General features: G+C 34.0%; 1 protein-coding gene across 5 annotated transcripts in view; it reads right to left on the bottom strand.

The window, feature by feature from the left end:
• Positions 1-22,672, bottom strand: part of LOC118198324 (uncharacterized) — a 408,445-nt gene that overhangs the window by 275,065 nt on the left and 110,708 nt on the right. For 4 of the 5 annotated variants that reach the window (XM_085808315.1, XM_085808318.1, XM_085808317.1 and 1 more), the window contains exons 3-4: positions 5,895-6,362; positions 5,376-5,403 (exon numbers count right to left, since the gene is read on the bottom strand). In XM_085808315.1, the coding sequence (XP_085664441.1) occupies positions 5,376-5,403; positions 5,895-6,362 (496 nt within the window). The remainder of the gene's footprint in view (positions 1-5,375; positions 5,404-5,894; positions 6,363-22,672) is intronic. The other variant, XM_085808319.1, reaches the window with a different exon arrangement.

Below are 22,672 nucleotides of genomic sequence, written 5' to 3'. Positions count from 1 at the left end.
TAATTTTTAAGGGTAGGCAGCTAGTTATAAGTAATTAAATTAGGCAGTTAGATAACCTTAGTCATTATGGATCTACATGACCACTATTAAATTTTACTTATTTATTAACAATATTTATTAAAAAGCCCTATTTAAATCACAATCTAATAAAATTTCACAGTTTAAAATACATGCAATTTATGATATTAGGATAATTATACATTAAAAGCTACAAAAAATTTATGTTTTATAGCAACAACACTAAACAAAACATTTATGCGTCTTTTTAATTTGAAGCCTACCCAGACATTTTGGCTTAATTTATATCGATGTCCTTCTCTTTAAGCATTTTTTCTATAAATTAGAAATTTCTCTCAATATACAAACCATTGTTCTCACTAGTTTCTGCGTGTTTTATCACCTAATTTGTCAACCACTCAACAATGTACCTATGAGGGTTCACTTGATCTGGTAAAAGTTAAATAGTCCAACCCCCCGATAAACGTGTGTGTGTGATTATGGACAAGCCTCGAGGGCTATCTGCCTAAGGGAAAGGATGCCTTCGTTGAGGACTTTCTAAGGAAAACTGGCTCCTATACATGTTACACATGGGGAAACCCACGAAAACACCCATGCAGCCAGCCCGTTCGCGAGATTCGAACCTCGGACCGAACCCCCCGATAGACTTGAAGTAAATTATCACTATGTCTGAAAGTAACTACAAAGGTTTAAATAAGCCTCTTATTTAAAAAGAACTTATAGGCATGTTCTTATGTTAATCAAATCAATTGCAACTTGTGGTGATGTTATTAAACAAGTCAAATTCAAACAAAAAAATGTGGACCAGTGGTCAAAGACTATAAAATTTAATTTTAATTTAAGATGGCTTGTCATAACAAATTCAAATGTCAGCAGCCATAATGCAGACAAAAAATTACAAATTATCAGGAACTAATACAGCGAGCAAGCGGAGATTAAAAATACATTCTGCCTTACACACCAAAAATCTCAGTTTAAAAGCTGTCTAAGTGATTTGCATTCTGGGGAGGAAATAGTAATGTGAAATTATAAACAAGCGGATAATTTACATAATAACAACTGCACACATCTTTGAAAAATAATTTTCATTCTCTTTACGCATTCAGTTTCCTTCTTCCACGTTTCCTTTTCATTTTAGAATTTTTGGATTTAAAGATTTTTGTTATTCTAAAAAAAAAAACTAAATGCATTTAGAATGCATAGAAAAAGCTGCTAATTTTATTTCTTTAGTAATACAAACATTCAGAAGAAATATGAAATATATATGGTAAGGGCCAGTTACAGAGCTGCTGTGGCAGAATTTTTAGAATTTAGTGTCACACCGAGCAACAAAATCTAGAAATGGCAAAACTTTTATAATTTAGAGCAGGCACTGGAAGCAGAATTTTGAAAGGCACTAGTCAGCAAACTTTTGGATCTACAGAGATAAGTTTAATGTTCCCCCTGATTGCACCAGGTGGGACAATGCCTAGCATGAGACCTGTGTATGATGCATTAAGACCTAATAGATTAATCTTTTAAATTGCCAGTTTCCAATTTCCTTATTAATCAAAAAATTCCTTTCTATAATGCTCGTCCATGTGATACGATTAGAAGCATTTTTAATATTTTCCATGCTTGTGTCTAATGAAAAGTAGAGAAAATAAAGGGAAGATGAACACATTAGGAAAAAGATTCTAGTATCAGAAGTAAAACATTCGAATATTATGTTTCCATTGTTCTTCCAGATGTTCTTGAAAAAGTAAGAACTTTATTGCAAACTTTCTGTAAAATATATCCATTACATTTTAATACCATAGAGACATCTTTCATTTTGTCACATATTTCTAGAATCGTGGGTCTATAAATCTCGCTTTCAAATCCTTCTAAACTTTCCAACTTGCATCCTTCTTCAAGTTGTAATGTCTAATGTCACGAAGCAAAATTACCTCTACCAATTTTGTAACAACAAACAGCCAGAAATATTTTGAAAAAAAAAAAAAAAAAAACAGGAAAAATGTGTAAAATTAATTTTATAGAGAAAACTGATGCATATTCTGAGAATTCTTAATATTCTGAGACAATAACATGAGAAAACTCTTATCATGGAAAAATTAAAAAGAAGATATTTTTAATTACTTTCATAGCTATTTTGCTTTTGCTAAGAACTATTTCGTAAATTGTGCTTTGTAGCATTATACCTTGTTTATTTTTCAAATCCAAAACATTGTATAATAAATGCCAAAATAGAACTTTATAATATGACAGCAAAAAATAAAAATGTTACATTTCAATGTTGTTTTTTAAATATAATTTCAACATATTACCATTATTTTAATGAAATTTATCAATGGTACAATGTTTAAAAAAATCGTAGAAAAATTTCCAGATCTTGGAATTAAAAATTTACTATAGAAACTGATCTTAAAAATAGCCAAAATGTTGATTAGTCACCAAATTTAGAGCCGTTCAATAAAAGAATTCGCATCTCCAAAAGCGAAAAGTTGTTTTAAGATCTCTTCATTAGAAAAAGTGAAACAATTTCGCAATGCTTATGTTTCACTTCTTGCTCAAAAACTAGAGTATCCCACATTTACATTAAAAATAGGAACAAATTATAAACCATTGAAAAGATAACCATATTTATCAGTGAATCGCCAAAAATATACCTCCAAAATGCTAATTCAAACTCAAAATGGCAGTCATAGAAACAGACAGAAATTTCACATAATTAAAATTAAGGACTTTCTGCCGATTTTGGCTGAAATTAAGGACTTTTAAGGACCAAAAATCCCTTCCGAAACACTTAAGGACTTGTAAGGACTCTTAAGGACTGTATGAACCCTGTTTTAGCACAGGCTTCTTACACAACGCGACCTTTACACAAACAACCAACATTCAAAGGTGATTTTTAAATACGAAATCCACAGTATGCAGTCTTCTCATTTATACACAATGCACACAAGTGTGCAAAACATACAGAAGATTTCTGATTTTAGCTGTAATTCCGCAGAAAATTATCTGGATGTCAAAATTCAGATTACAGAGGCACAATGTAATACTTAAAGGACAAGGAAAGCATAGAAGGAAACAAATGAATAGGACACATACAGTATGAAGCAAACAAGGCTTTACTGACAGACCAGCATTAGTACAAAGAACTGTCTGGCCAAGAGGGAGAACAAACCAAGGAGCCGTAGTAAGGGGTATGGCCTTCCATATGATAATGGTTGCACTGCACTATCTGCTGATACTTAACATCAGATTATTTAATAGCTTTTGGGAATGAATTCCCATTCTTTAAGAAGCATCTATTTCAGTTATCTGCCATTCTCTGGAGGCATCTCCCTAAAGTATGCCACATGTGCAATGATATTTAAATCAAGGAAACGTGCTGGCCAATCCACAAACGTGTGGGCCAATCCATTCTGTGGATATTTTCACTGTCCAGGCACTCGTCAACAGCATGAGTCTTGCATGGCTGTGCAGTGTCATCCATTAAAAAAGGTCAGGACCAATGGCACTCTGGAAAAGACACTAGTGGAGGAAGAAAAACTTCATCACAGTAGCTATCCGTTAATTGAACCTCTGTCGAAAATGTAAGGCTCCGTGTGTCCATTCAACATACAATACCAGAACCATCCCAACAGTTTCATTCCCTGTTGTCATTGGGATGAAAGTGTGCACTTATATCTCTCTCCATATCAACTAGCATCAAGAATGGTTTGCTAGACTGAAAGGACTCTCAATCAGCAAAGAGGATGTAAATCTATTCATGAGGTGTCCAGTCTTTGTTTTCTAGACTTACATAAACAGTGTCGCTGATGGGCAGCTGTCAAAGGTATGTATCATTCAGAATGTTGGGTAATAAGCAATCTTTAAGAAATCTGGCTACATTAAACTGGGAGACCAGTCATCTGGTTGGCATAGGCAAATGCTGACCAATGTTGTCTGCTAATGGTTTCAATCTCTTTTTGCCTGCAGAGTGATGTGTTGGTCATCAGTAAAAAATTTTTCCTTTGGCCAACCATCATCAGCCCTTTTCACAGCTGTACCTATCATTTACAAGGCTTCTTGAGCTCGTGAAACAACAGTTATCAGTTGCAAATTGTTGGGCAATAGCTGTTAAACTACACCCCTCCTCAAGTTTGCCAATCATTCTACCATGTGTAAAACCGTCTTGATTCTTTCTTGTAGCCATACTGCACACCTTCTTTCATCATTTTAAGTTGCCTTGCACTGTACACACTAATTCCACGTGTTTTGCATGGCCTGATACACATGCATCACCTTTCTAACGAGTTGGCTTTTCATCGAATTGAATGTATGAAGCCTTTTTCAACAATTTCATGGTTGTATGTTGAAAAATGAATTTGTTGTTTAAGTTTTGCTCACTAGTATAGACGGCATTAGTCACACTTGCATTGTGTGCATGCACTGGCATACTAATCATCTGCATATCCCAGCACAGAGTATTTGATGATTATTGCACGCCACCTTCATGGTGTAGCAATTTTAATGGGCAGCAATGTAATATCTCTTAAATTTCTCCCAATAAAATGTTTAAAATTATTTACATCACTAGGGAAAGGGGGGAAAAAGATAGTGATATAAATAAGATATGCATAAACAAAATAATAATAACAATATTTAATTCCTAATTAAATAAATCTGTACTCAAAAGCAAAGTTAACCTGAAAATATCTCGAAAGCAAAAGTAACTTAACACATTTCTTAGCACCAAGTGTTATGTCAGAAACCAGTGTATCAAGCTTACATATGTATATTACTGAATATAATTCAACAATGTGAATTCAACTAACATGGCCTTGCAAAGCCTATCTTAATTTAATCTTTACAGTAACTTCTTTTTTTGGGGGAAAGGGGCAGCAATTTACACTGTGCTTCAATTTTTGAAAGACTGTCTATAGAATATTTTGTGTGCATAAAATAATTCCAAAGATTAAGACTCAAGTATTAAGATGTACTGCCAGAGGATTATAACTTTAGGAAAGATTTCCACGTATTTTTGACCGATTGTCAAAATACACAAGCTACAAAATTAAATACAAAAGTAAAATTAATTGTGATTTATGGATTTTGTTTCAATGTCAAAATACAAAAGTAGTAAAAAAAAAAAAAAAACTATGCAACTGAAAAGAACTTTAAAGATACCTTTACTCATTGCTTTAATTTATTAACAGTTTTTTAAAACAATTTTGAGTAAATGAAATTTTTTTGTTAAATTAACTTTGCATGGTACATTACTTACAGATATACACCGCTTGTACGTTTCCCTGAGCATTCAAGTTAATTTTGCCCTAAATATATTAAAAGTTACTTGAGAATACATTACCACAATCCAAAAAAATACTTACACTTTTCTGAATTATCTGTTTTACTCTCCTATAAGAGGGAAAAATATTCAAATTAACTTATATAGATAAAATTCATGACATTCATCAATACATCATACTATTTGCCAAGGAAAATTGTACATATAAAATATGTTAACACATATCCATTCAATATTATTATCAGAGATTTAAGTGAAATAGATTCTGGTACGACCTATACTTAAAAACTTGGTAATTTCAGATAAAACATACTTTCCACAAAGTGAAGAAGTTTTTATGTTTGCAAAAGCAGACCAGCATTCACTGTTTTCTCTTTTAGTACAAAACAATAAAATTTGCATGACATGCACCATATCATATCTACTAATGCCTGCATAACTAAAAGATATAAAGTATATTGTGGGTAAACAATGTTAAATTTATGCACTAAAATCTAAAATATACAAAGTATTTGTGGATACAGTATTTCCACAAAGATTTGTAAATTTGCATTAGTAAGTTAGCACTAAATTTGCATATTAATAAAATTAATCAGCTTACTTCAGCATTTCCAATAGATTTTGATTTGCTTGATGAGCTTGATTTTGTTCTCTTAGTCCTAATCATAAACATGGGATTATAATCAAGAAGACTAATTTTTTCCTTGCACTGTCTCTTCAGCGATGACCTACGAGAACTGGATTCCGAGATTTGCTCTGACACTGAATTTTTATCACTGATATGAGAAATTTCATTAGCAGTAGAAGCTATAGCTTTATCATTAGAATTTTTGTCACACTGATTATTTTTATACAATTCTTCCATTGCTTCTCTACACAGAGTAGAATCTGGATCTGATGCCTCCATTTCAGAGCACTTTGGAAATGATTTTACATGAGGTAATGTGCTATTTACTTCTTTCTTAACAGGACCACTCCGATCACTTGCAGGAAAATCACCTTTATGGACATATTCGCCAAGCATGCTCTTGATTCGACGGGCCATTTCATCATCGGTTTCAGGATGAACCTTTTAAAAAATATTTCAGAAATCTCAATACCAGGTTTCATCAATTATATATTATATATTCTAGATGCCACCTTGAAACATGAAAGAAAAATGGTAGGTTCAACCAACAAAACCCAAAAGTTTCCGAGAGGTTTTTGTCTTATTTGGTGGCACCATTATAAAAGAACTGAAAATTAATTTAAATTCACTTCATAACACATGATTCAGTTAATTCAACTATTTATAATAATTCTGACACAAAATATATTAATATTTAATTACATACTCTAAATTTAATGTTCATTGGATAATTTCACTTCCCAATTGTCTTACACTTTTATATTGAGAAAATTCTGAGTACAGAAAGAAGCTTTAATTTAGAAAAGTACTTTTAAATACAGTAAAAATAAAATTACCAATTAATGTACATTTGTAAGATACATTCATTTGTAAGATACACTCCTCTCCTTACCATCAGGTAATTTCGTGGCAAGGAAGGAGAGAAATGGTGTAATCAGAAGTACATTTTGTGGTGTAATAGGAAGCACATCTGATTAACAATCAGGATGTCTGGACTTTGAATCCCAGAGAAGATACTGTACATTTCTCTGTCTCCTGGCCCCTTTTTTAAAAAAAAGCTGTACAGTGAAGGACAATAGTTTGCTAATTAGGATTTGGGAAGCAAGCCCGAAGCCCCCGTGCATTCATGGTGCAATTGGAAGCATATCCTGCTACAAAATGGAAGGTCCGGAGCTCAAATCCCAAAGGAACTGCAAACTTTTTGTTTCCTATTCCAAAATGAACCTAATGACTCTACATATTGATTAAACAGAAAATTGAATACAAATATTTGCTGATTAAACATTGATTAAATCTACTCGTAAACTATTATGAATGTCTACAGTAAATTAAAACAACTCGGATTAAACAAAATTTAATAAGAAATATTATGCTGAAGATCACTAGGGATGGGGAGCGAAACTTTCACAATTTGTGCTTCATTACTCAATAATGAAACTTAAACTGGGAATATTTTATCTGAACAATTCAATTTTATTGCTGAAAAATACTTAGTAAATGTTAAAATTAGAAACCAGGAGCTCTGGCAATCTAGCAGGATATGTTTAAAAAATACAGGACAGTTGGCTATTATGATACATCAATATGCAAAACTATAAACACTTTTTTAGAACACAAAACTTAAAATGGTAAGCACATTAAAAACATTTTTAGAACACAAAACTTAAAATGGTAAGCACATTAAAAACATTTTTAAATCTACCGTATTAACATGAAAATGTTTTTGTTTCCAAAGAACATAAGTCTCCATAATTTTTGTCATAATAAAAATAAATCCTTATTTGCATCCATACACACTAATGACAAATGCCTCATAAAATTTCCACAAGCACTTTCAAGCAAAAAAGGAAAAAAAGGGGGAGAATCTTTCACTGAAAACAAATTTTTTTAATTTCAAATTTATGTTTTTATATTATTTTCAGAAATATTTATAATCTAAATCAATATTAATTAGTGAAACAGCTTCTAATTGAAATAAAATATTATTAAAATATGCTAAGAATTTACCTTATTTGACATTATATTAAACAGATACTTAGCTTTTTCTAATGACTGAAAATGAGTATGCATAAATGCTGCAAAGAAATTAAGCCCGAAATCAGCTAATGATCAATAGCATATACATACACTGACAGCATATTATTCTAACTTCTATTCACAAATCAAATACTAATGATCGGCATACTTGTTTAGAGATTTGAGTAAAAGCATGAGCTGCCTTTCAGTCTTAACTTCTTTTCAATTTGCTGTAAGCAAAACCAAATTTCAAAAAACCTTTCAATTTTAAGCAGATGCCAAACTTAGCTGTGATACTTTGACAATACTTACTTCTTTTACTTCCATGTAGAAGTAAAAGAACTGTATAGATATTTTACATATAGCCAAGGATTTCTACTGCACTAAAGCAGAAGCTACTAGTGAAGCTCTTCCTTCTATACTGCATAGTTTAATGGAAGTTTAGATAATGAAGGCACTCTTGATTATTTACAGATTGCTCTAGAATCATTCATTAAATGTGACATGCCATTTCACTTATCCAGACTCTCCACCATAAATCAGTTTTAAACTTCAATTAAATGGGAACAGTTTTCAGTTGCTTTTTTTATACATTTAAGTATCATAATGTTTCAATTCAGTTCGATTATTTCCATGACTAAGCTAATAGAATAATTAAGGATTATGTAAATATGTAGAGAATAAATTTCTTTTTCTATTTTAACCGTTCAATACTAATTTTCATATTTTTCTGAAACAGATATAAGCTTGGATAAAACTTAATAAATCAACGTCTGAACATGTTTCTAACAAACATTCTGCATCTTCCCCTTTTCATTATCTAACAAGATTTTTGCTTTTTAATGATGCAACAACACAAAACTGGCTTATGTGAAGAACAACTGTTTTAGTGTTGTTACAAAAAATATTAAGCAGGACTTATCAAATTGCTGCGTTTTTCCGGCATGTTTCCTGATAATATCCAGTGCCAGAAAAATATAATTATATCTTAAGATTTGTCATGATGCTCTTTTTTAATGATGGAGTAGATCCTCTGCATTTCATCTAGAACATTAGATGTTATTATTCGGCGCATTTGCTATCAAAATTCTACAACTAAAATACAAACTGCCTATTTCTTAACACAGCTTTCCAATGAGTCAACCATTATGCCTAGCAAACTTATAAAGCACGTTTTTTTTTAATTACAAAATTTTTATTACAGTCTTTCTTGTTAATCAGTTAATGATTGATCAAAATTCCAGATGAGTATGAATACAAATATTATAAACAAACTCGCCAATATTAAGGGGTAAACTCATTAATTACTTCTAGATTAAGAAAGATATTTGGATACAAAGAAAGAGTATTAAAAATAATAAATACAGTACAAAGTCCGAAATCCGGACTCGTCGGGACTTTGGCGATTCCGGATCTGGGATTTTTCTGGATATTATATCATCAATTTAAATCTGGTAAGATTTCATGCAGAAATTATACAATTAAAAATATTAAATCGTAATTTATGAAATAAAGAACAATTATGATCAAAATTTACAAAATACAAAGGATATCAAAATTTACAAAAAAAAAAAAAAAAAAAAAAAAAAAAAGCTTAATATTTGTTTACTTTATTAAACATTTCTTTCAATGTAAGTTGTTTAAGTTGCTTCCACAAAAAATTCAAAAAGTTCCTTTTTATTTTTTCTTATGTCATATCCAGTTGACTTTCCAATGCCATAACTCCTACATAATTTTGAGACGGCTATGCCTTTATCCATTTTTTGCAGCAATTACACTTTTTGTTTAATAGACATTGAAACATGGTTTCACTTTGTAGATCCCTTGGCAGCTCCAGAATTGGAAACTCTTTTTAACATAATCGAAAGTTCAAGCTTAGTTTTTATAAAATTGCCATAATAATAACAATCTGCAAAAATAAAAAGCTGGATCAGATTAGAAGATTAGGGAGCAGCGCAGTCTGCTACATTAACTGAAATGCCTCAGTATTATTGGCAGTGTATCATAAGATTGGCAATGAAAGCCAAATTGTTTCACTAAATTTTGTCTTGCTCCTATTGCGTACTGAATTAAGCCTGAATTACTGTATTTGACGGCATATAAGATGCACTTTTTTTCCTAAATTTGCTCTCAAAAAAGTTACCTGCATCTTATACGTGAAGGACACAGGTTAACTTTCTAAACTGAATGCTATTTTTAGCCCGGATAAAGATCTAGACACACATAACTTTTTCTACATCTACATGTGTGTGGCCTTCTAAATAAGGGTGCGTCTTATATGCCTTCAAATACGGTAGTTATTTATTATACTGTAATATCGCGTGGCCCCAACTTGTCAGCAACCGTAGTAGTGACTGCTACTAAGTGTGAATTTACACAGACACGTAAGAAGGGTTTAAAGCCCTTTTTATTCAACTTTTAAAATAACAGCTGCGTCCACTTGACGCTCACAAACTATGCCAACCTGGTGGTTAAGTGAAACAGAATGTAGAAATGAAAAATAATGACTGGATGAATAAATAGCGAGATCACTATCCACGACGCTCTGAGATCTTAAACTAACCTAACCGCATTCTAACATTACCGCTGACATTCAGCAAGCTTACTGATTAAGCAATTGAAAGATCCAGCAAAAACTGCCGAGATAGGCACACAGGCCGACATGCGCGGTTCTTAAATTCTACCGAGCGACATTTACGTTCGCTATTCAAGAAGCACACCTACAATCTCCTTTCCTTTCTATTTAAACTCAACTTACTTCTGCTAAAATTTGAATATACTGCACGCTCTACTTCAATTTACATACTCTAGCATTGGCAATTCTAGGGAAAAGTAAAGGCTTGACAGGAAAGATGGTTTAAACTTAAAATAAATGTTAGTTAAAATAAATATAAACCCTACTCATCGTCTGGACCCGGTATCCAAATCCTTCTAATTGGTTCGCAATTCTTGTTGTTGGACTTGTACAGGAGCTTCCATCCAGTTTTCGGCCATTTCAGTTCATAAAGTGATCGGGCGCCAATGTGATGTTGCATGGCCCCAACTTGCCCGCAACAGTAGTAGTGACTGCTATGAACTGGAAATTACACAAACTCTTAAGAAGGGTTTAACTCGCTTTTTATTCCACTTTAGAATTAACAGATGCGTTCACTTGGCGCTCACAAATTACGCCGACCCGGCGGTTAAATAAAAATAGAAAAGTACAACTAAAAATAAATAACAGGATGACTAAATAACGAGGTCACTACCTACGAGGCTCTATAAACGTGACTAACTTAACCGCGTTCTAAGATACAGCTGAGATTTCAGCAAACTTTCTGAATAAGAAGTTGAAAGATTCAACTAACTGCCGAAGTAGGCACACAGGCCGAAACGCGCGGTTATTAAATTTCTACCTAGCAACCTTCAAGCTCGTGAATCAAGAAAGCACACTTACGAACTCGTTTCCCTTCTATTTAACTCAAATTACTTCTGTTAAATATTTGAATACTCTGCGCGTCCTACTAAAATTTACATACTCTGGCATTGGCAATTCCAGGGGAAAGTAAAGGCTAGACAGGAAAGATAACTTAAAATAAATGTTAGTTAAAATAAATATAAACCCTACAATACCTACGTTTATTTCATGCACATGCTTAAAACTAATCTGAGACCTCAATAAATAAACTCCCACATATACTAAAGGCTTTATCTAGGGCCGGTGCTAGACACCAACTTGTGCAGTCTCTACGGGTCTTAAATTCTGCTACAAAGAGCATTCCTAAGTTCTAAATTTTCACTGCGCCTAAACTTTGGATCCCAGTGCTTTCCCTAAATCATAAAAAACTTCTCATCCATTAATTTTGCCGCTCAGTGCTTCCCCAAATTCCAAAAGTTTCATCTTCCCTAAATTCTGCCATCCGCTGCTGACATATTCTGCCACTGCTTCTGGGTTTACGGTGAATAACATATCAGTTATTATTAATTAAAATAGCACTAAATGTAATCTTTTGGCCTATGAGTTTCATTAACAAAATCTATTTTTAGCATAAGAAAAGAAATTTTGCTTGAATTTTTCCTCATCAGCATTTTTTAGAGAATTTAAAAATATAATCATCGCCAATCGCAATGTTAGCATAAAAGGTTGCCATACTCTTGTTATTCAATTCCCAACATAAAAAAAAAGTTTAGACATTCCTGCATGAGTTATTACTGAAGCTGTCATGTATTGATAAACATGCGGTGATGAAAGCAATATATAACAAATAATGACTCGCCTGGTCGGCGTCAGAAGTATAAAATAGGTAAATGTTTCAGTTTAAGATGCATGCCAAGCAGATACTCGGCTACAGAGCCAAATTATTAACCTCACAAATTTATGCTTACATGATTGCTTTTCCATAACGAGGTATTTTATTTAGTGCATAAGTGAAATTAAGAATTGGAATTTTTAAGTGAAAATCTCCACGTTTCATTATGGAAGGAAAAATCAAATGTGCATGTGGGAAGCATACAAAAAAAAAAAAAAAAAAATTCTTTGGCTTTCAGGTCCGGATTTCGGGGAAAACTCATTAATTACTTCTAGATTAAGAAAGGTATTTGGATACAAAGAACCAGTATTATTAAAAATAATAAATAGGTGTTCATAAATTTTGTATATACATGTACATGTGCATGTGTGTTGTAGTGATATACATACATATATACACTCTTTTGCAAAAAAATCGAAGCACCAAGGACTTTTGCGATCGTGACGAAATTTGGTATGCGAAAACATCTTGATCGAACATATGCAAATGATCAAGACAAATGAACAGGAATTGCAATCATGGTGAGCATTTCTAGTGCACAATTCGCAAAGCATAAAATCAGTAACAGAGGCGGAAAATTGATCTTTTCTGTTGCTGCCATTTTAATTCCGTAAAGAAGCAACTAGCGATACGGTTACAACGATATCGAAGACCTTAAAGACAACTAAAGGTCTTCGAACATGGTCGCATTGTAGGGTTGCATGTAGCTGAGTGGTCATACCGAGCAATAGCCACCACCTGCAGCATACAAATACTGCTGTGCAAAGATTGCTAAGAGGAAATTGCTGACAAAACGAAGGCTCTGGAAGGCCAAGGAGCACAAATGCAAGGCACGATAGGGTGATTGATCGGCAGGCCCTAACCGCCTTAATGGTATCATTGTCGACTATTAAATGCACTACAGGCACTATACCTCCCGTGGTACCGTCCATCATCTCACGGCATTTGTCTGAGGCAGGGTTATGCTCACAGAGGTATTTAAGATGATTGTCTTTGACTCCACAACATCGGCGGAGTCGTCTGTAGTAGTGTCACAGCCTCTCATCATGGCTGCCATCAGGCTGGCATCATATAGTGTTCAGCGATGAATCCTGCTTCGCTCTTGACGCAAATGACCACCATGTTCGTGTCTGGAGAGGACAAGGCAAGCGGTCCTAATCAGTCCTTGTTTTACAAAGGCATACAGCCCTAACCCCTGGTGTGATAGCGTAGGGCACTATTTCTTATGACAGCAGGTCATCTTTAGTCATCCTCCATACATCTTTAACAGTTCAACGATATGTTGATAACATCCTGCTGCCCGTTGCATTACCCTTAATGGCACGTCATCCTGGGACCATTTTTCAACAAGATAACGCCAGGCCACATACCGCTCGCATATCTCTGGACTGTCTCTGTACGGTTGATACTGTTCCTTGGCCAGCAAGGTCACCAGACCTTTCACCAGTGGAACATGTCTGGGATGTAGTAGGCAGCGAGAATCAGGCACCACAAAATATCGCAGATCTGGAGCGACAACTGATGAAAGCCTAGCAAAATGTGTCAAAGGATGACATTAGGAACCTCTACCACTCCTTGCCTCGACAAATTCAAGCATGCATTGCCGCCAGGGGCGGTTCGACCAACTACTAATTTGATCACTCAATGGATGTTTGGGAGCCGTGAACAGGTAATATGACCTTGATTTTTTAATCATTTTATTATCTGTGCATGAACTATACACATATTCAATTTCATCAAAAACAACCACTTTCTTCATGGTGCTTCAATTTTTTTGCAAAAGAGTGTACTCATATGTAAAACTTACACAACTTTTCCGATTTTGGCCGCATTCTGCAAAAAATCAAATGAGAAACTGCGGTGAATTTGGCTGACTGGGAAAAGATTTGTAAAGATGTAAAGAAAGATTTGTTTTTTTTTTTTTGACACTTGTTTGTGTGTTGGATGTAAATTAGGAAGTACATTACATACTCTGTACTTTGTATTCTAAAATGGCTGCCGGTGGTAAACTGGGTATCACGTGGCATAGAATGAGAAAGTGGAAGATTTTTTTAAAGTGGTTGAAGACAGAAGAAAAGAAACTTTGTTGGATGTAATTCAACGGAATTATAATTATCCTATTTGTACGAAGGAAATATGTATGGTCGAACGTAAAGATCGTTCAGCTGGCTTTGAATGGGTTCGTTGCAAGAAAGGTTCAAATGCTCACCATATAAAGGGTTCCATTAGAAAGGGAACATGGTTTGAGGAAAGCTTTTAGATGCTGTTAAGGAATTTTGTGTGCCACAGACTGAAGACACAGACATTTTTAAATAAGGTAAGTGGATATTTCCTTTGTGTAGTGCTTAGATGCAATAAGATTAATTTCCTTTTTTATGTTATTTCATTGTTTGATTTAAAATGCAGTTTATTGAGACATTTTTTGTTTGGCTCTGGCGCAGAACTGAGAGCTTCTTTGACTTTTTAAGTGAAAGTAGATCTATGTGTATATGGACAACGTTAAGGGAGTTTGCAATGCCAAGTTTGTGCAATTCTCTGATTTTTTTTAAGTGAAAATAGGTTGATGTGTACATGGATACCGAGTTTGTGTAATTCTTTGACTTGTTATTTTGCTTTGTGTAGCGTGTTATTTTGCTTTGCGATTTTTGACCAAAAATCGCTGCTACACAAAGCCAAAATAACAAGTCAAAGAAAGAACTGGACAAACTTGGTGTCCATGCACCACCAAAAATTGCCAATTTTTTCTAAGGGGTACCTGTAAATATATTTTTACCAAGAATGGCTTTGGAACAAAAAATTATCTGGCCCAGAGTCAGAACAACAAACTGAAGAGCCTTATGATAGAATATGTCTTCCCCTAACTAATGGTTATGCTTTTGTTCTTGGGATAGGAGTTTCCATTGTTCAATAAGCATCTGTTTCATTTGATTGCCGTTCTCCGGAAGGTACCGTGTAAGTACAGAAGGTAAGGTCATATGTCTCTCTAAAGTACCCCACATATGCTCATTGGAATTTAAATCAGTGAAACACGCTGCATGATCCATTCTGTGGATATGCTCACTTTTCAGGTGGTTCTTAACAGTGTAAATACGGTGTTTTCAAGCATTGTCTTCCATAAAACAGATGGGACTAATGGCACGCCAGAAAAGATACACATGGAGAAGGGAAATTTATGACAGTAACGACAGTAATGATCATATGACATGCACATGGAGAAAAGACAGACATGGAGGAGGAAAATTTATTACAGTAAATGAAATTTGTAAAAAATTCAGAGCTCTGTCCATACAATGCCTTCCCAGAAAAGTAAGCCAGGATCATCCCAATGATCTCTTTCCCTGATGTTAACGAACCTGTCTCCATATCATATGGGCTCTCAAGAATCGTGTCAGACCAAAATGGCTCATTGATAAAGAAGACATGACTCCACTGATGAGGTGTCCAGTTTTATATTCTCTACACCACTGTAAACAGTGCCTGCTATGAAAGGTGTGCAGCATTTAGAGTGGTGGTGAAAAGGCCACCTTTCTGAAGTTGTCTGGTCACTGTAAGCCAGAGCACCGTATAGGTCATCAGTCACCGCAATTTTCCTTGTCTGACCACCAATTAGCTTCCTTACCACTCTTACCTGGCATTCGGACATTATGACCATCCCCACATTTTTCAATGAACTCGTGTGAATGACATGAAGGGCACGTGATTAAGTGGGAATGGTATTTAACTGTGGCTGGAAAAGGTAAGGAATCATTCTTGCACTTTTGCGAGTGATGGAAAAGGCTGCTAACCTAAGTGAATTTGATAGAAGACAAATTGTAATGGTTCGAAGTCTCAGAACGAGCATCTCTGAAACTGCACGACTGGTAGGTTTCACGATCTGCTGTTGTTAGTATTTATGTAAAGTAGATAAATGACGGTGAAACCATCAGTAGGTGCCAAAGTGATGGATGCCATGCATCATCAAAGAAAAAGGACATTGAAGACTGTTCCAACTGGTACAGCAAAATTGGCACCAGACAGTAGCTCAGCTGAAAGCGCAACATAATGCAGGTCCAAGTACAAAAAAAGTGTTTTGGAATACACAGTTTAATGGACACTGTTGGATATGGGACTGTGCAGCAGACCTTCCACTCATGCGGAAGACAGTTATCTGGTAGAATGAATCACGATTTCTCATTCATTACCTCGATGGTCATATCAGGGTGCATCATCTTTTGAGGCAAACAGTTGCTCCCACAACAGGTCTTATTCAGGCTATAGCTCAGCTTACAGCGCAACATAAAGCAAGTCCAAGTACAAAAAAGTGTTTTGGAATACACAGTTTAATGGACACTGTTGGATATGGGACTGTGCAGCAGACCTTCCACTCATGTGGAAGACAGTTGCTTGGTAGAATGAATCATGATTTCTCATTCATTACCTCGATGGCCATATCAGGGTGCATTATCTTTTGAGGCAAACAGTTGCTCCCACAACAGGTCTTATTCAGGCTAGTGGTGGCAGTATTATGCTTTGGGCAACGTTCTAATGGGTGGCTCTGGGATCCTTAATTGTGGCAGAACAGACCATGAAAGCTGCAGACTATCTGAATATAACTGCAGGTCAACTGCACCCTTAAATGGCATCTGTCTTGCTGACTGGAAATGGAAACTTCGAGCATGACAACATCCAAGTCACATAGCTCGAATTGTGTTGGGTGGTTCGAAGAGCATAAGGATGAGTTCTAATTAATGTCCTGTCCACCTAACTCGCTGGATCTTAAAACATAGAGCACATTTGGGAAGTCAGGGAGTGGCAGTATAGAGCTCAAACACTACCATGTCGAAATATCTCAACTTTTTATGACCACTGCTTAAACATTTTGTATAACCTGTCTTCAGTCATCTACTAAGAACATTTGACATCCATGCGAAGGCAAGTTACAGATGTTTAGCAGGGCAAAGTTTATGCAATGTGTTATTAAGTAGATGGTCATAATGTTTTGGCTCTTCAGTGTACGTGTGTGATCTCGATGGTGATGCATAAGATACTCGACGAAATGGATGCATGAAGATATAGCTTTCCGGATCATCTTGACTGAAGCATATTCCTTTAAATATTGATCAAATAATGGAATAGATAAACAAATTTAAAATATTCATAGAACTGAAACTGACAGCAAGGCAGATGAAACATAAAACAACAGTAGGCAAGTGAAGGAATATGTAGATTCCAATATAGATGATAGATTATTGCCTTGGGTGGCATAAATGCCTCTTCCAGTCATAATATTTTTGTCAATTCATTTATATTAGCTTATAATTTAAAATATTACGCCTTTTTACTTTATAAACATTTGGCTTTCTTAACTTTCTTTGTTGATATGAACATTATCTTAATGAATGAAAGTTTATGGAAAAAAAAAGGTTAAAATTATCAATTACACAAATTCATCTTCTAAATGCTGTTTAAATACATATGTTCAGGAGCAGATGCAAAAAACTGTGCCACTCGAAAGGTTAAGAATATTGAAGTTATGGCTACAAGATATTAATTTTCACTTTTATTGTTATGTAATCACAAGCGACATGAGCACTACATAGGAATCACGTTGCTGGAATTAGTTTTCAATCATGTGAGAGAGAGATCTCTCATAAACATGTTACCATTTTTAGTAGAGAAAGGGGAAATAACAAAATTAAAAATTAGATTTGAAGAGCTATTACTAATTAAAAGCAGAATTTTGTTTTACATATTCTGCATCTTACATGTCCATTCCTTTAAAGTCAAGGCCCCTCCCCCCCAAAAAAAACTGTTCAGGGAAAAATAATTAAATCATTAGAAAATTAAAAGAAATCTTACTGTAAAAAATATAACTTAAAATATCAATCCTGTTAAGTATAAAATTATTGTTTAAATACAGAAAAGTATGAAAGAGCATAAACAATTTCAACAAGAATATAACTTAAATGATTGCTTTGACTTCAAGTCTCAATTTAAATGTTTTCTACAAAAATAAAAACTATCCATAATATTTCGTATCCATTTTCAGAACTTTCCTAGGAATAGTACGAGAGTTCCTGAATGCTGTCTTTAAATTTCTTTAGAGTCCTTTTCTAGTAATTCTTTCCTGAAATTGTCATACTTAATATGTAATGTAAAAACTTACACACTTTACATATTTATTAACAATTTAACACATTGGTGACATGCTACAGGGAATTCCTTACTTATGTGATAGGAATCAGCTATGAAGACTCGTGCTTTCCTGAAGTTTGATGGATGGGACGATAGTTTTTGTAGTGTGTTAGTCCAGTGATATACAATCATAGTATATCACTGGACGAAGTTAGTATGTGTCCTTAAACACATTTCTCTCTAAAATGCCTCTTTTTTAGTAAACTGTGTTAAAGCCAAGGTTTCTATTATTGTTGAATTTAGACAGTATCAACATGGTTGAGCATGCTAAAAAATGCATTCATGATCTTTCTTTTGCATGATAGTGAGATTATATTCTATGCAAATATAATTATTCAAGAATTTCTAGAGACTTAACTGTGTCCAAATGATGTTCAAAGTGACAGTAGTGACAAAGTAAATTTAACTTTGATATTTCGTGTAAAAGAAAACTGTCATATATTAGACATTTCTAGTGATTCAAAATCCAATTCTGATAACTGTAATCCTGCTTGAGTTGAAATAATTTGATTGGAAGAAACTGATATGAGCAGTGGTTAACCATTTGAAACTGTCAATAGATTTCACTTGAACAATAATCATTCTTCTGCTGAGGCAGTGGAAGTCCTCTATGAAAATGAAATTTTTTCACTTTTTATTGAGGAGTCTGATTTATATCGAAATCAAAATGCTGATTAGACATTTGGCAAAACCTCTACAGTTGAATAGCATTATTTAAAAAAGAAATGGAAAAATTCCCATCAGCTACATTTGGAAGGAATAAGTAAAGCAAAACAGGATCACAGCTTACTGTACAGTTCCTTGACAGAAATTCCCAAGTTTGCTAAATGAACAGAAATTGTTGCAAAAAAATTTTCCAATTTCTGGTATTTTAGTGACAAATTTTAATTAAAAATACTAATGACAGATTTTATAAAGTTAGACCGGTTCTGCAACATGTAACATACTGATTCCAGACTGTTTATAAGGCAACCCAGAAACTCTTCCTTTCATGGAGATATTGTCTAAGAATACATACATGTTATCTTGGAAAACTACTAAAATGTGGAATTTTGTATAATAAGTAAGATTACTACAGGCTGCATATGTAAAATGGAAATTTATGCTAAAGAATGGATGAAATTGGAATACACAATTTTCTTTGTTCTAAGACCAAACCTTAATATGTGGCACCACATCTAACAAGACTATCATTATAACAATCTAACAAGACAATTATTACATTATAGTAATGTTGCCATAGTGAAATCTGTTTCAAAGACTAGAATTTGCGGTACAATAAGAAGCACTAGAGATCTTGCAAAGTCACTTGTAAAAGATAACAACATTTTGAAAGCAGGCCAGAGCATTTTCTGCAGTAGGAATGATGTTCTTTAGACTTACAGGTAAGTTAGAATGGTCAGCACAGTGTACCATGCAACCACTGGAAGGCAAAGTAAAAAAGGAAGGCATTGTAAAAAAAGCAATTTTGAATATTCAGATATAAGAAATATATGATCAGTGTAAACAGGAGAGATCAATGTTTCTCCTCTTACACAATCCTCGAAAACCATGAAATGAAGCAAAAATGCCATGTTGTGGCTCCCACACTGTGTTTTTTCCAATGCCTTTAAGGTCTACAGATATCACTAATCAGTATGTTCTTGTATAACAGCAAGAAGTCATGTAAGAATTTCTGGCCTGAAAGAAATGATAAATCAGTGGATACCAACAATAATACAGACAAAACAGTGGAGAAAGAAGAAGGGTCAAAATCAACCACTTTCAGGAAATAAGAAGTATCTGTCAAAGCAGTGTCATACCTGTGCTGCAGATATGACAAAAGGAAGGAGGAAAAAAAACCCTGATAGATATGTTATTTCTGCACTGTAGGAAGTTCCATATCCCTAAGTAGTACTAGAATATCTTGTGAGTGCAGGAATAAAATTTTAACTAAATACTGAGAAACATTATGGTTACTGAGGTTTGGTGCATAAAAAAAATATTTTGGGGAAAAATAACTTTACACATAGATAAATAGTCCCTAATACAAGGTTATTCCATACCAAAAAAACAGATAAACCTTTAAGGTAATTCATGACGCCATGGGATACCGCTTGTCCCACCACGCATCTAGAGCAATAAAATGGGATCTTTGCCTGAGTGTAAATTCGCATAACATGCTTATACAACAAAGTGCTAGTTTCAGCAACCAAATGAAAATGAAAGATATAAAAAATGTTTTTGAATAATTATCTAGAAAATATTAATCATATTTGCAAAATAATTTTTTTATAAAAAATTACATAATTTAAAAAAAATTGCTCCCAGTATGACTTTTTAGATATTTTTTAATGATTTCATAATAGATTTGAAACAGAAAAGATTGTTGCTCCAGTACTTTATTTGCTACAGGTTTGAAAAAGGGCAATATTTTAGAAGGCCATGAAGTTTATTTACATTTCATCTCTTTCCTCTGCTTAGGACATTTTTCAATGGTAAATCACACTCACATATCCATTCGGACATTTCATGTTACAGAGTTATATTTTCATTCCTTTTGGAAAAAATATTAAATCTTTTTCAAGTTTTAACATTACAGCAATTTATTAAAAAATATACATTTGCATTATTTATATATGAGATGAACATGGTACTTGAATTTAAAAAAATTTTGAATCGTGCTGCCACATAGTAGCAGCATTTCCTACATGCGCGGTGAGACATATTTCTCTCAATTTTTTTTAATTTCAACCATTTTTAATTAATATATATGAATTCAAATAATAATTTTTATAAGAAAAGGAAACTTTCTGAAAAAAATATTCATTTTATAAGAAATTAAGGAAAAAAACTGCTTCAAAATTAGACCTGCAAAGAATTTTTTGTACATTATTTCCATGAACGAATACTAGCGCTGCCATCTATTATACACTTGGAAAACTAAAAGGCATAATTGCATGTACTTTAAATGGAATTTTGCAGCTTTCAACCGGGAGATAAAAACTGATACGGGTCCCATCGCCCGTCAACGGGTTAAAGGGACATATATGGGCCTACAGACTAATATGGTTTAAAGGTCTGGTTGAGATCTTAAATGGCCAGTCCATAAAGGGTGTGCAGTGTTCACAGTTGTGAAATGTAATTGTGTTAAAATAGTTAGTTGCTCGTATTATTGTAAGATTAATAGGTTAAATTATTTTTAATGCAGCACAGCACACATATCTGCCTAAGGGGTCTGATTTTCCCAAGGTAGCCTGCTGACATGAAAAAAACTATAAAAACAAATCACACAGCCAACCTATTCACCTGGGTTCAAATCTGGGTTGAACTACTGGTCTTCAGCAATATTAACCACTTGTCAACCAGTGGGGAAGTATTACTGTAAAAAAAAAAGTCTAATGTCTAATATCATGAAATAATGTAAAATTTTCATAAAGAAGAATTTCACACACACACAAAATAAATAAATACAACTCTGATGGGAAAAGGGCAGGTTCCCAACAAGAGTATTAGCATAATTACTTGCTGATAGCTGCAATTGTGTTCAACCATAACAGCAATAACTACTCCATTCTCTGCAATAAGATAACCGACTTTAGCGCTGTACACTTAATCAAAACTCTTCAATATGTATCTAATTCAAACATTATTATCAAATACATCTATTCAAATATTACAATAAATGCACGAAAATTCAAATACACAGACAGCAAAATACAAGGGTCTCCAAGGGACCATAAAAAAGACAAGAGCAAAGAACAAAATTAATTTATTACCAAAAGTTATGTACAAGCATGGTTACTTTTTGACAAAACCACCATAAAGATTCAAGTATTTGTCATGCTGGTGGATAAGTTTTCCAATCCCTTCCTTGAAGAATTTTTCAGACTGAAATTTTCCTGGCAGCAAAATACAAGGGTAAAAGGTCTGGTTGACCTTTTACCCTTGTATTTTGCTGATTTATTTGCTTTTACCCCTGTATTTTGCTGATGTGATTCCACCCAAGAAAAGGTAAACGACCTCTCTCCTTCTTTTTCTTTACAAATCAAAAATCATGCTACCACATCCTCCTCAGACATACCAGTGTCTCTGAAAAGTTTTCGGCACATCCTGAAACAATCCCGAAGCCCCATTTTCGACTAAGTCATATTTGCAGAAAATGTGCCTATAATCTTCACACAATCTAATACTCTTCTCATTGTGAAGTTCAGAAGCATCCTGAATTTCTTATCAGTTCATTTCTTCTTTCTTCAGTTGCACTACAGCCTATTACAGACCAAGGTCATCTCA

The sequence above is a fragment of the Stegodyphus dumicola genome, chromosome X1 (assembly GCF_044657685.1).
Source record: "Stegodyphus dumicola isolate Sdum_Otavi_A_Nest chromosome X1, ASM4465768v1".
In the NCBI taxonomy this organism is placed as follows: domain Eukaryota; kingdom Metazoa; phylum Arthropoda; class Arachnida; order Araneae; family Eresidae; genus Stegodyphus; species Stegodyphus dumicola.
Note: the sequence above shows the minus strand (reverse complement) of the source record. Positions and strands in the feature narration are given on the sequence as shown.